This window comes from Oryzias latipes, chromosome 2, assembly GCF_053564925.1.
Source record: "Oryzias latipes strain Hd-rR chromosome 2, Olatipes_Hd-rR_3.1".
Taxonomy (NCBI): Eukaryota; Metazoa; Chordata; class Actinopteri; order Beloniformes; family Adrianichthyidae; genus Oryzias; species Oryzias latipes.
The window spans coordinates 23,840,126-23,855,205 of record NC_136238.1 but is presented as its reverse complement, the minus strand read 5'-3'; the positions used below and the strand labels follow the sequence as shown (position 1 = coordinate 23,855,205).

General features: G+C 42.9%; 1 protein-coding gene across 2 annotated transcripts; it reads left to right on the top strand.

The window, feature by feature from the left end:
• Positions 1-410: 410 nt before the first annotated feature.
• On the top strand, positions 411-11,393 carry LOC144986891 (NLR family CARD domain-containing protein 3-like). Of its 2 annotated transcripts, none has more exons than XM_078935519.1 (7): positions 411-1,082; positions 1,519-1,574; positions 1,665-3,459; positions 5,171-5,347; positions 7,159-7,335; positions 8,178-8,351; positions 8,665-11,393. In XM_078935519.1, the coding sequence occupies exons 1-7, from the start codon at positions 1,015-1,017 to the stop codon at positions 8,699-8,701; spliced, it is 2,484 nt and encodes an 827-aa protein (XP_078791645.1). In that variant the 5' UTR covers positions 411-1,014; the 3' UTR covers positions 8,702-11,393. The 2 variants fall into 2 exon arrangements, with proteins under 2 accessions (XP_078791645.1, XP_078791637.1); XM_078935511.1 differs by having other exon boundaries at positions 412-1,082; positions 1,662-3,459.
• Positions 11,394-15,080: the final 3,687 nt, after the last annotated feature.

Genomic DNA, 15,080 nt, shown 5'->3' with positions numbered 1-15,080 from the left:
TCTGCCTCCCACTGCTGTCTGACTGCATTCACCTGAACCTGAGAGGAAACACAAGAGAAGAGCCAATCAGTGGAGGAGCAGCTGATCTGTTGATGAAGGAGGATCAGAGCTGATGATGAGGAGGGTTTCCTCTGCAGGTGAAGGAGGAAGGTGTGTGTGAGCTGATGTGGGTCCAGTGAATCCAACAGCATGGATCAGTGGGAGGAACCACAGGAGGGAGCCCCTCCCTCTAAAAGCAGAGATGGTAACCATGACAACCAGAGCAAAGCTCAGAGGTGAGATGAACATCTCCAACTGTCCATGATCTTCTCCATGTCAGAGCTCAGGACTCACACCAGCAACCTTCATTCTTCACAGGAACTTACCTGGGTCTAACCGTGAAAACAGATCAAAGAAATATAATCCTTACTTCAAAGACATCCATTCAGGAGTGTTTGTCAGAGTTTTTGGAGGCTGGATTCTAGTTCAGATGATCAACAGTTTTCAGATGAAGGACTTGAGGTCTGGTTCAGTTCTGGATCTCTCTGATCAGACTCACTTGGAGCATCATGTGTGTGATGAGATCTTTTCAGTTGAGTCTTCTGAGAGTCTCTGAGAGACATCAGAGATGTTGGAGAAGAAAACATGTTGACTGCTGACTCTGACTGACAGCAGCTCCAGTCTAATGAGAAGAATCACTGCAGACTCCTAGGATTCAGATTTTCATGCTTTCCAAACATCACATTGTTCTAGTTTGACTTTCTGCTCTCAGAATTTCTACATTTCTACATGGAGAATTGGAATCAGCTTTTCTAGAAAAAAGTCTGGATTGACTGACAGAAAATGCTGAAACCTGGAAACTGTTGATCCAAACATGTCATGTTATTCCAGACTAAACAGCTCAGTCTGTGTTCATGTCAAAGTCCATCAGCTGTTCATGAAGAAGCAGATCCTCCAACACTCTGATGGTTTTGTGTTTGCAGAGGTCAACAGGTCACACAGAGAGTCCAGTCTGCAGCCTCCAGCTGTGGATCCATGAAGAGTGACCGGTCCAGATATGATCCTCCAGACTTCAGAACTGAACCAGGACCTTCAGACTCACAGTAAGAAGCAGTTTCTAGTGAACAAAGCAGAGTTCAGCTCTCAGCAGGAACAACAATGTTCTCATCAAGAACATCAGCTGATCCATCCAGGAAGGTCAACCATCCGCTGTGATGCTTTAGGTCTGAGAGGAAAGAAAAGAGTTGGATAACTCTGGAGGACACAAAGCTCAGTCTGTGAGGATGAAGCAAACAGCTGAACTTTTCTCTGAGCTCAGTCCAGACATGAGCTCCAAACACAGCTAACGCATCATTTAGACCTTCAGATGGACTAGATCTGCTCTGGTTTAACCTGGAAACACATTTGCTCACATTCAGCACAATCTGGATCACACAATATCTGAGTTTGAAGATCAGAGAGGATCTGCTCCATGATCAGAGTTAGTCTGGAACTTCCCACTGACTGCTTTGATTGTTGTTCACTAACGTTTCTCCTTAGTGTCCACAGAGAGAAGAAGAGGAGCGGACCCCAGTCTGCAGAAAGACCCAGAGCTGGTGAGTCAGAGCCTGATCATCTGCTGATGGATTCTTCTGGAAACATGTGGAACACTCATGAAGGAGCTTTCTTCTCTGCTCTTTCAGCAGATGTTGGTCTGCAGGAGATGTTTGGAGAACATCAGATCAGTCTGAGGAGCAGAAGTGAACATGTGGCTGAAGGAACTGAAGAAGCAGGAAGAGAAACGCTCCTCAACAGGGTCTACACTGAGCTCTACATCACAGAGGAACTGAGACAAGAGGGTCACACCCAACATGAGGTGATGCAGCTGGAGACCACCACCAAGACCAACCAGCTCCATGACACTGCAATCAAGAACCCAGACATCTTCAAAGTCTTCCCTGACCAACACAGATCCATCAGAGTGGTTCTGACCAGCGGAGTTGCTGGAGCTGGAAAAAGCTTCTCAGTGCAGAAGTTCACTCTGGACTGGGCCGAGGGCTTGGAGAACCAAGACATCAGTGCTGTGGTTCCTCTGTCCTTCAGGGAGATGAACTTGATCAGAGATGAGCAGCACAGTCTTCTCACTCTGATCCAGCTGTTCCATCCAACACTCCAGAAGATCCCAGCAGAACAGCTGTCTGTCTGCAAACTTCTGTTCATCTTTGATGGTCTGGATGAAAGCAGACTTTCTCTGGACTTCAACAACAGTCCGTTGGTGTCTGATGTCACACACAAGTCCTCAGTCAACGTGCTGCTCACTAACCTCATCCAGGGACGTCTGCTGCCCTCAGCTCTGGTCTGGATCACTTCCAGACCTGCAGCAGCCAATCAGATCCCTCCTTCATGTGTGGACAGACTGACAGAAGTACGAGGCTTCAATGATGCTCAGAAGGAGGAGTACTTCAGGAGGAGGTTCCCAGATGGAGAGCTGTCCAGCAGAATCATCTCCCACATCAAGGGCTCCATGTCCCTCTACATCATGTGTGAAGTTCCAGTCTTCTGCTGGATCACCGCTGTGGTTCTGGAGAACCTGCTGACCACAGAGCAGAGAGGAGAGCTGCCCACCACCCTGACTGACATGTACTCCCACTTCCTGATGGTCCAGACAAAGAGGAAGAAGAACAAGTACCAGCAGGAACATCAGACAAGTCCACAAGAGCTGACAGAGACTGACAGGGAAGTTCTTCTGAATCTGGGGAGGCTGGCATTTGAACATCTGGAGAAAGGAAACATCATGTTCTACCAAGAAGACCTGCAGCAGTGTGGTCTGGATGTCACAGAGGCCTCAGTGTACTCTGGAGTTTGTACTGAGATCTTCAGAAGAGAGTGTGAGATCTTCCAGAAACCGGTCTACAGCTTTGTTCATCTGAGCGTTCAGGAGTTTCTGGCTGCAGTCTACATGTTCCACTGTTACTCCAACAGGAAGGTAAAGGTCATTGAAGACTTCCTGAAGGACATGAACATGGAGAACCCATCCCTGGATGAGTTTCTGAGTCGAGTCATGGAGAAATCCCTGCAGAGTCAAACTGGACACCTGGACCTGCTGGTTCGCTTCCTTCATGGTCTCTCTGTGGAGTCCAACCAGAGACTCTTAGGAGGCCTGCTGGGTCAGACAGAGAAGAATCCAGAAACCATCCAGAGAGCCATCAACAACCTGAAGGAGATCAACAGTAAAGGAGTCTCTCCTGACAGAAGCATCAACATCTATCACTGTCTGATGGAGATGAAGGACCTATCAGTTCATCAGGAGATCCAAGAGTTCCAGAAGTCAAAGAACAAATCAGAGAAGAAACTCTCAGAGATTCACTGCTCAGCTCTGGCCTACACTCTGCAGATGTCAGAGGAGGTTCTGGATGAGCTGGACCTGAACCAGTTCTTCACATCATCAGATGAGGGTAAACGGAGACTGATCCCAGCTGTGAGGAACTGCAGAAAGTTCAAGTGAGTCCAGAAGTGATTGTGATGATAAATCAGATCAGTGTTCAGATTAATTTGCAAAGAATGAAAGGTTTGAAAATGATTAGAAATAAAAAACATAAAAGAAGAAAATCAGTTTGTTTTAAACGCTCATGTAATCTTTTAGCTAAAGAGCAAATAAGGATCATATTTGTCCAAATGAAATCCAATCTAGAACCTTCTGAAAGGTTTTAACACAAAGCAGACGGCCCAGAATGAAAGGATGTCTTCATTTCCACCATGTCAGTCATTCTAGAAGCACATTTCTAAAATGCTCTTTCTTCTGTCCATCATCGTCTTTATAGATAAATCATTGATTGATGTGTGCACAAAACAGTTTGATGACTATAAGAAGAACTGAAGCAGACACTGATTCTTTTTTCTGATCCTTTTGGTTCCTTTAGTTCAGTCAACCATCAGCTGCCTAAATACAGTCTCTATTGAACATCTGAGTCCAACACACAGCAGTGCAGACAGAAAATCAGGGAAATCTCTCTGAAATCTTCTTTGTCATGAGCTTGTATTGATTTGTTTGTTTGTGTAGACGTCTTTCTTCTATTTTTCTGGATTCTTAATTCTCTGATGCTTCTAGAAAAATCCCAGAGTGTGAGTACAAGTTCACCAGAAAATCTTCTGGATCAACCCGGGTGCCTTTGAAACGGCTCTGGCTGTTTGGTCATAGTGTGGCTCTAGAACCGTGAGAACCATGATGATCAAAGCTAGCTAACCATCAGCAGTCTGGATTCTTCTGTCCTTTGGAACATCAACAGCCTCATTGTTTGATGTGTGAGTGAACTGTGAGGAGCATGATGGGTCAAAGGTCAGAGTGATCAGAGTGAAAGGTCAGCATGGTCTTCTGAGGTTCCTGTGGAGAAGATTCCTGGCTTTTAATGAGAAACTGAAGAATCCACCTGCTTTTATTGTAGTGAGACATTTCTTTCGTTTCCTTTCGAAGCACCGCCCCCTGGCCTCTTTCTCTGCTGTTACCCTTTTCCAGTCAGCTGGTAACAGACCCCGCCCCCAGAAACATGTGGTGATTCCATGACAACATAAACAGCTTCAAGGAAGCATCACGTACAGATTTAGAAAGGCTCTTTGAGAATAGAAACAGTCACTTTAGCCTCTTTCAAGAAGTTTCAAGAAGACCTTCTGGAAAGTTCTGCCTGAAGGTTGATGCTGCTGTGCTTCTGTTCATGACGGGAGACGTGGACCTGATGAGGAAACTGGATTCAAAGTTCTGCAACAGAACAGGAAGATGAACTGTTGTTGTTTACAGCTTCAGAGATGAAATTAGAGACAATAAAAACTTTAAAATATCATTTTGGAATTGGAAACAGAGAACTCTCAGAAAACTGGATCAGAACCAACATTTAAAAACTGTCCACATTCAACCATCATCACCATCATCATCATGGTCAGAGTGACAGCTCTCAGTCTCTGTGATCCAGATGTTCTACTGGTAACTTTGGGGTTCAGACCTCAGATCACTGACAGACTGAGTGCTGCATGAAGCTCCATGGAGCTCCACCTTCTCTCCTCCAGCTGCAGATGAAAGAAAGATGAAGGTCTGAGAGAGACTGATGAGGAGGACTGTTTCATGATGAAGATGAAGCTCTGATCAAGAGAAAAATGTCCAACTGGAACTTCATCACAGCCTTAATTCGTCACCTGTTTCTGTCTTTCGTTCTCTTTACAGACTTCCAGAAGAATGTGTATTCTTTGAGACTCACTGTGAAATTGTGGCCTCAGCTCTGAAGTCCAACCCGTCCCACCTGACAGAACTGGACCTGAGCGACAACAACCTGAACGATTCATCAATAAAGGTTCTGTGTTCTGGACTGGAGAGTCCAAACTGCAGACTGCAGACTCTGAGGTCAGAACATTGAAGCTGCTGGTTGGTTCATTTCTACATTTGTAGTTCTTCACTGAAGCTGAAAGGTTTGGTTTCAAAGATTTTCTGGATATTCCAGAAATTAGAAATCTTTGATTCTTTGAAGAGTCTGCAGTCGAAGAAAACAGTTGCTTAGATTTTCTTTAGAATAAATATGTTCCCATGGCAAAAAAAAAATGGTTCAGCAGTTGAACATTTCACAGATTTATGAGTTTAAAGAGTCAGAAAACAAACAAGAACTCAAACTAAAGACAGACTAGTCATCCTGATCAAACCTGTCTGAAAGCTGAACGAGGTCAAAGTTCAAATCAGACACAGCAGAGCACGTGAGCATGCACACACAGAGATCACACAGACACAAGTGTGAGTGCAGACTAGAGAGGTAAAGCAAAGAAAGTAGGATAGTTGGGGCTCAGCACTATAAACCCTATTGTCTGCTTGAGGGCGCTTTAAGGCAACAATCTTCTGTTAACCAGTGAAGGTGATCATTATGTCGGTGACAGTGATTTATAAACAAACACAGAGCTTGACGATAAAACGATAACAATATACATCCCACCACAACTTTTTCTCGATAGAATTTGAAGGATCCGAAACTAACACTCGCGAGTTAGAGCACGTTTTCTTCTGTGACGAGTAAAAGTTAGAGGATTGGTCACCAAGTGGCAAGTAAACGTTTGAGTAAAATTTTTCATGTTTATTAGTCATCCGTTTGGTGAATTTCTTTTGTCTTCTCCTCCTTTAAATCATGATATATATAGCAATTTTATACTGAAGACATATAAATAACTCATTAGCATTGCATTATTAGCATCAGTGTCCTAAAACAGCGCTGTCTGTGAATTTCTCTTTAACACAGAGGAGGATTTTCTGTGTTAAAGTCTCTTAACAGGGGTCTGTCTAATATAGCTTTGCTGTTGGAAAATTCTTCAATGTCTCTTTTTCTATGTTTTAATGAATCAGCAACTTTGTTTTCTTGAATCTTCATCCTCTGTAAAATATCTGCAGGGGGTTCAAACTGTCTTTGTTTACTTGATTTTGTTTTGGAACCACTAAAATGTGATCAAGATTTTTCTATGGACGTTTTTTTTTTTACCCATAATTTAAAGTGATCTTAAATTCTCAATGAACTATTCACTTTGCAATGTGATGATGTCATTTTAAAATGCATTTTAGAATTTAGGATTGAAGACGGAAAAAAATAGTATCTGATATTTTCTAACTCAAACAAGGGTTACATTGATGTGGTCTCCCTACCATGACAAAGGTGGATAAAGGTGAAAAGATTTCCTGTAGTCCATGGACACCAGTGAAGATCACAAATAATTGAAGAAAAAAGGTTCAGCGCACTGTCTAGTGGGTCTAGATGACCCAACTCCCTATGTTAAGGTGCCTAGGATAGCACAAGGGTTACATCAAAGCAAGATCAAATGGATTTTAAATTGCCATATTTTTTTGGTTCCATAATTTAAGTGAAAATTTATTTTCCAACTGTCAGTTCAATTTGCATTTCTGCTATGCATTTAAAAAATGTATTAAGTAATTAATAATTCATGATGAGAAATGACATTTTAATTCCTCGTCTATTTTAACTTCATTTCAAGTCATTTCTAATCTATTGCAATTGCATCAATTATCATGTTTTGGGTCCAAATCCAAAAGAAATGAGCAAACAGTGAAAATGTCATCCGTCAGTCTGTCATCAGGGCGGGTCCCACCTGACTGAATGGACCAAGTTCCTGGACCTCCAGCTGCATCACTGCTCCTGAACACACTTTACTGTCTGGTTGCAGGTTGAGGAGCTGCAGTTTGTCAGATATCAGCTGTGAAGCTCTGGTCTCAGCTCTGAAGAAAAACCCGTCCAACCTGACAGAACTGGACCTGAGCTGGAACAGGAACCTGCAGGATTCAGGAGTTCTTCATCTGTGTGGTTTTCTGGAGAGTCCAGACTGCAGACTGCAGACTCTGAGGTCAGACTCCATGTTTCAGTTGTGTTCAGATCAATATGATGACCCAAAGTTGTGTTGACCCACAGTGAGCAGAAATGTCCAGATTCTGATCTGCAGCAGCATCTTCCTGCAGCTGCTTGTTCTCTTCAAAGATCTGCAGAAGAACTTCTTCTTTTCTTCCTGCAGCTGCTTGTTTCAAAGCTGTCTGCTGACATTTGTCCTCCACAAAGTTCTGCTTGCAGCCATCAGCTCTTCTTTGTGTCTTTGCTCCAACAGACTCCTTTATAGCGCGTGCAGAAGAAGCAGCCGTGCACGCTCACATGCACTCTGAGTCCTGCTGCTGTGTTTCAGCAGATGCAGCTGAGAGTCCAGCGGCTGATGTTTGTGAGCAGACAGTGACAGAGTCATGCTGCAGCTGGATGCTGCTCTGACAGACACATCCTCCACAAACATCCTCACCTTTTCATCCACAAACATCATCACATCATCCATCAAAGCTCCCAGCAGCTTCTGACTCTTCATTCAGAGCTGAAGTCATGGATCAGGGATCAATGTCCAACATTTGCTGCTGACTCTTCCTCATCACTTCCTTCTTCTCTCTGCTTTGATCTGTTGGAGCTGAAAGTCTCTGCTTGAAGGGCTGCAGCAGAGAAGGACTGGAAGATCATCTCCTGAAAACTGGGATGAAGACTTGCCAGCATCATGAAATTCTCCCATGATTCAGTGCTGTTTGGAGAAGAGCTGAGCAGAAAGAGGAAGTGGACTTTTTCTGCTGTTGCTGCAGAAACATCAGTTGGTTTGGATGCAGCCACAGGAACTGTCTTTTAACTGTCTTTAAACTCTACTCTTTGTTCTGGATTCAGGTTGAGGAGCTGCAGATTGTCAAAGATCAGCTGTGCTGCTCTGGTCTCAGCTCTGAAGTCCAACCCGTCCCACCTCACAGAACTGGACTTAAGATACAACAGCTTTCAGTCTTCAGATGTTCAGCAGCTCCAGGATCTGGTGGAGAGTCCAAACTCCAAACTGCAGACTCTGAGGTCAGTAGAGGGTTGGAGTCAGTCCAGCTGCTTCCAGATGTTTGGTTCTAAAGTTAGTCTGAGAGCAAAGCAGAGTTTCCTGTGAAGCTGCAGCTTCTCAGTGAAGCTCTGAGGAGAATGATGACAGGCTTCAGGACAACAGTCAGCCAATCAGAGCAGCAGAAGCTCCAACAGGTGAAGATGACAGGAAGCTGCTGCTCTGAACAGGACTGAAGCTCCTGCTGCTCTTTCTGCTGCTGTGCTGCATCACTGACTGACAGACCAGGATCAGGAGACACTCCTTCATCTCTGTCTCTCTACATTCTCTCTGTAGGTGGGAGGATGAAGAATCTTCAGAGGAAGAAGACTGATGTTCCTCCTAGAGGAGCAGAGAGGAGCAGCAGCAGCAGCTGGTTTGCAGAGATGTTGTGACTGGACGGTGTTCCTGGGAGGTGGAGAGCAGAGTGATGGAGGAATCAGAGAAAGTGGAGATGAGTGTCAGAGCTGCAGCAGGAACTGATCTGAGATCAGCTCCACTGTCTCTCTCAGCATCAAGTGGACAGTTATTGTGCTGCAGCTCCCCCAGTGGACTAATGGAGAACTGCACTTCCTCTTCTCATTCTAACTTGGAGTGTTGATCTGAAATATGCAGTGGCGGTTCTACACTGACTTACTCCCTGGGCGAGTAACCCCACAGGCGCCCCCCCCCCCCCCCCCCCCTGCACACCTACAAAATTTGACAACATCCTGTTGTGTTCCCTATCTTCTATTTAGCTATTTTACACAAAAAAATGCATGAATGTTCTAGACTCATATTACAGGGGGGTCAAACTAAGTCACACAGGGGGCCTAAGTTAAAAACACGCTTAAGGTTTTGGGTCGAAGAAGATAAACATTTAATGAACACACTAAAGCTAAACTTTTAAACCTTTTAAACTGAACTTTTTGAACATAAATATGAATAAAAACAGGAACACAAGTTAAACCTTAAATAATATGTTGCTCCCCATAGAAATATATTCTGTCAAAATTATACAAATATGAACATGCTGCAGAACAAAACAAAGAAAGCCTGGAAATATTAATAAGAAATTACAAATCAAATAATTCCATTTTTTTTGCTCTTTTATCATTTTTTAGAGCATTTTTTTTTAGAGCCGGACTCCTGCTTCATTTTTAACAATCATTTCTTAATGTGTGACGCCCTGTGTGTGTCTTTGTGAAACATATCAGAGGGATTAGATCTAAAAAAAAAACTTATTGTGATTAATATGTTTAGGTCTTATAAAACATTAAAGATTAAATCATAGAACTCGTCAGTGGGATTACTCCAAAAATATTTGGCATTTCCCTAAATTTGTGCAACACAAACAGCAGAAATCCCCCAAAAAACCTCAATCCATAAAAAATGGTCTGCGCTCATCCCCCCTCCCCCTCTGACACACGCGGCTCCGTCTCTATGACGGGAGGCGCAGCTGCGGCCCAGAGTTGATTGTCAGATAGAAAAAGACTCCCCTCACGCCTGTTAGTGTGATTCAGCCAGCCACCGGCGAGTTGCGCCCCCCTCTCGAGTTTTTTGACTAATGTTCCAAAGACTACAGCAAAGAGGTGTGGCCGCAAGCGTCTTGCAGCAGAGGGCGGTGGTCACGTGCGTGTCGGGTCTGCCGTGTCAGAGCAAAGTATTGTGGGAAATAATCCCCATTGCCTGCTTTTGTCGAAATTGAGTTGAGCACGGGTGTTTGTTCTGCCCAATTCCTTTTCATGTGCCTGTTTTACGTTGTTTCACTCTGAGTTATTTCATCTTTTATTTATTTTTATTTTTTTTTTGCACCATAACTGTGAAGAGCAAAGAGGATGAAGACATTCTTAACAGTCTGATGTGTCAAAGTAAAAGTGTCAAGTGTCGGCAGCTGAAGCAATTTCAAATTAAAAGCTGCAAGCTTCCTCTTTGAATATCGTACATATGAGTAACGCACGCATCGGGCACGGCAAATGCCGCCCCCTATGAAGTGCCGCCCTGGGCGACCGCCCACATCGCCCATATCTAAAACCGCCACTGGAAATATGGGTTGGATTCAGATGTTCAGCAGCTCCAGGATCTGGAGAAAAACAGACCTGCAGACGAACAGATTCTTTTTTAGATCATCACTTTCTTCCCCTAGTCTGCATCTGCTGCCTCCATCCTCTCTCTGTGTGCAGAGTTTTTCTGCAGCTCCTGGATTCTGTGCAGCAGCATTAGAGCTAAAGGTGAGGTGAAGCTGCACCGTCAGCCCTGCAGCTTCAGGACTCATGAGGAGGACCACATGCACGGCTCTGATTCTGCTAAACGTCTGACTGAGATGATCCACATTCAGAAGAGAGTTTCAGAGTGAAAGACGTGTGGAAGAAGAGAATCCTGAAGGTTTCTGTGCAGACATGAACTCAGTCAGAGAGCGTCTGAATGTTGGAGGATCCAGAAGAAACCAGGAGCTCATGAAGGTGGTTCTGTTGGAGCAGAGAGCAGAACTCTGATCCCAGTTTCAGGAACAATGCAGGCTCATGTTCTGGACTGAAGAGTTCTCCTGAAATGTTCTGTTCAGACTTCTTCAGGATCACATCTGTGTGTGAATGTGGAGGTTTGTCTGAACCAAGCTGCAGCTCACTTTGAAGCTCCTTCAGGCTCACACAGCAACAATGACAAAGCGGCTGTGCTGCCCTCTAGTGGCAAACATGGGATCTGCAGCACACATTTCTGCATTTCTGCCTGATCAGCATGAAAAATGAGGACATTTGGTGTTTAACCGTTGACAAAGGTGAATAAAGGTGGAAAGATTTCATGTAATCCATGGACACCAGTGAAGATCACAAATCATTGAAGAAAAAAGGTTCAGAGCACTCTCTAGTGGGTCTAGATGACCCAACTCCCAACTTTAAAGTGCCTAGGATAGCACAATGGCTAAACACATTATTTTATAGACTGTATATTTATCCATGGTTTTTGTTTTGACTTTATTCTATTTTTCACAAACAAAAAAGTCTTAATTTTCAGCCTTCAACCTCATACTAATAAACTAAAATAAACTATGAGAGCATTTTTGTGGCTCCAACATTACAGTCATCCCTGCAAGAACAAAACAACAAATCATTAGTTTATCATCAGATCAGAAGAACATTTAATAGTAAATAATATTAGACATTACAACTGTAAAGCCTACAAAAATCTCTAAAAAATATTGTTACAATCCAAACAGGTATTATTCATCTTTTGATGTAAACTGGATGCAATAGAATATTTATCACACAGGTAAGGCATAAAACCAAAAATAAAATATTCTGTGTTTGTTTCATCTCAACATTAAATAAACATTTTTTTATTGAACAAGTCTTTGTAGAAGAAACAGAAAAAAGAAACAGCTTTCAAATCTTTGCAGTATGTCAGTAAAACTTTGGGCTTTTATTGTGGTAGACACAGTGGTGGGCCGTCAGGGCCTTCAAGGCCTTCTCTAAAAAATATCTGAATCATATGTTCATGATATTTGTCCATGCATTCTCATGAAATCATTCCAAATAGTCTCTCTATTCTCTTTGATTGTGTTTCTGGTGCTTCCAGACAAACAGATTTTCACGTTGGAGCATTGAACCAATCACATACCAGCTGTACTCTGTTGCCGGACCAATACCCAAGAAGAAATCTGGGATGCAGAGATTCCTTCAGTTTTTCCAAAGATCTGAAAAACAGAATTGATCCAAACTGGATTGATTTTGGTTCTTTTAGTTTTTCTACATTTGACACAAACCAAAGTGGGAGGAGTCATCTTTATGAATCAGAATCAGAGATACTTTATTGATCCAACACGTGGGAAATTTGTTTGTCACCATAGCAACTGACAGCAGAGGGAAAAAAGAATCAAATAAAAAAAAATAAAAAAAAGCAAGAACAAGAAAATGTAGCATAAGTACAGACATCAGGGTATTATAATTTAAAAAGCTATTTACAGAACAGTGCAAGTAAAAAGATGTGCAAAAGAAATGTGCAAAATAGAAAACAAATAAAGAGATAATAAAAAATGTGCAAATGTTATCTTTTGCATAGTGAGTTGTTGTACAGGGTTATTGCATTGGGTCCATCAGAATCCTAGAAAGAAGTTCTAGATCATATATATCTATAAATCCTTGATTGTAAATGATGGATCTAAAGTTGAAAAGAAGTCAAAGTGCTGACTCAGCACGGATCAAAGGAGACACAGATGATTTCCTGGAATGAAGAAAACCTCAAACATCATGATGTGATCTGGAACTGAGCTGTTCTTCAGAAGATCCTCCCAAACATGGAAACTGTTGCTGCAACACGTGAAGGTTTGGTTCTGTTGCTAGGTAGATCTGATGGATCAGAACCAGACTTCTGTCAGCTGGAACTGGGGCTTCTTCCAGACCATGTGACCTCATGGACAAAGTTCCAACATGGTTTCAATGAAATGTGGAGGTTTTCCAGGAAACGTTGCTGCAGTTCCTCCGTCTCATCAAATGAGAGATTTCTCTGCACTAAAGAAGAAAATCTTCCAGAACAGCTTCAAGCTGCAGAAAAACTGTTTCCATCATTCTGAGGACATTTCTTTAGGCTTCATGTGAAGACAACAAACTGTTTGAAAAGATGAAAACAGAAACAAAGACGTTTCTAGAAGCTGCAGATGCAGTTACAAAGAACAGCCAGCAGGTGTCTCACTGTGGGAGTCTCTGGAGTTGAAAAATGACTTTTCTTTGGTGAAATTCAGTCATTTGGATGTAAGACAAACAGGAAGACAAATTTTTGTTCTTCTAATATTGGATCCAAATGTTTTTAGAAAGTAAAGCAGCAACAATCAAATGAGCAGCAGGTCTTTTTAGTTCTTCTCTCACTAGAATGAGATCCAGACTGAAGCTTTTGGAAACTTGGATCATTCCAGCTGAAACTCACTTGGATCAACTGTGGACATTTCTGGAGATTTCAGGACGTGGATTCAACAAATCCCAGTTAGTTTGCTAAGAAATAGAAGAAAACTCATTCACTGAAACTCTGGGATGTTTGAAATCCAGTTTTTAGGTCTGGGAGCTGAAAATGTGTGGAGCTGCTGAGAATCCATCATCCTCTGTGAACGCTGGATCTTCATCCCTGAAAGTCCATGTGAAGAGGAGAAATGGTTGCTCCTCTTCACACCAGAGACAGGAGCAAGAACAGATTTGACCGCATTTTGATTGAGAAGCTCATGATTTGTCAAACATCTTAGTAGCAGCGGTTACATGTGCAAAATATCTTGAACATGGGCCCAGAAAACCTTTTCCGATTAGAACAAACATTGATATGGGCCTCACTTTTGGTCATAATAAATCATCATTTTATTTTTAATCTGTGTGGTCAGTGCTTTTTTGTGGCAGAACGAAGTCGGGAGAAGGGTTAGGTGAAGGCTAACATGCGCTAACAACAACATTTAGTCTGTATGACCTAAAATCGATGCGGGAAATCTGCATCTTGGCTGCACATAAATATGTGGGAATAACATCAGCCTTTATTTTGTCGGGACACGACTGCAAACACAAATCCAACTTTAAGTCTGGCTATTCTGCTCAGAGACACGGTTCGCTCCGTCCACCGGCAGCCGCGCCCGGACCGCCCAGGGTCCGGACATCAGGCGGCATGAAGCGCTCCTCCCCGGTGCCCCCCTTGCAAGGTGTGTCGGAGAAGATAGGAGGCAAGGAGTCCGCGGGGCAAGGGCGGTGCGCAGAGGTGTCTGCGCTTCGCACCGGGCGTCCGCGGAGCAGCCGGTTGGTCCTGTTTAAGCTTCAAAGCTTTCTATGGAGCGAAACACCGTCTATGCGTGACATAAAACCAGAGCAATAGAGACACACGATAAGAATGATCCGTTTACATGCACAACGATTGGATCAACAAACGGCATAACCTGCCTATCTCGATCGTAAAGAAATTTTGATCCGAACGAGTCAGATCGGGGCAGACTATTCCGAACGGCGTTCTTTCAGGCGTTCTTTCCGATTACTTTTGTCCATGTAAACACAGCTATTCTTAAATAATGTTTATGCCTCCATTTGCTCTGGATTTAAGAGGAAAATGATTCTCTGTTGACCAACTGATGCAAAACTGAGGAATTCTGGGAGTCTCCAGTTCAGCTGAAGGTCAGACGACGGCCACTCCTCTTCAGTTTTACTGGCTGCTGGGTCACCTGGTGGTAAATCCTCAATGAAACACTGAAGGGTGAAGGTTCAAAAGAACAAATGACTTGTTTGGAGGCAGTGGTCTTCATGGATCTCAACATGTTTGTCATTTATTTAGAGTTTCTCCAAACATTTCAGGTTTACAGCATGAACTTCATGGATTCTCTGAAACAGACATTTCATCTGAACTAAACTTCAGATTAACCTCCACTTTCTCCTAAATGACAGTCATAAACTCTGCCTGTCAACTTTCAACAATCACGCAACTATTATTTCCTGGTGTTTCCCAACTTCCTGTACTAAGCGAAACTCAATATTACTCCTGGTTAAACCTACTGGGCTAAACAGATACAAAATAAATCAATTTACATCTGAAATACATACAGAATGACCACAGTCTGAACAGAAACAAAACATGGTGAACACCTATAAAGCTAGTAGCACAAAATAAAGTCTTACTCAGTGGCCTAGTAGTATAATGTCCCCCCTGAGACTGGAAGGTCATGAGTTCCAATCTACATCTACAGTCAAGTCAAACCAAAGACTAAAAAAAAGGGACCAAAG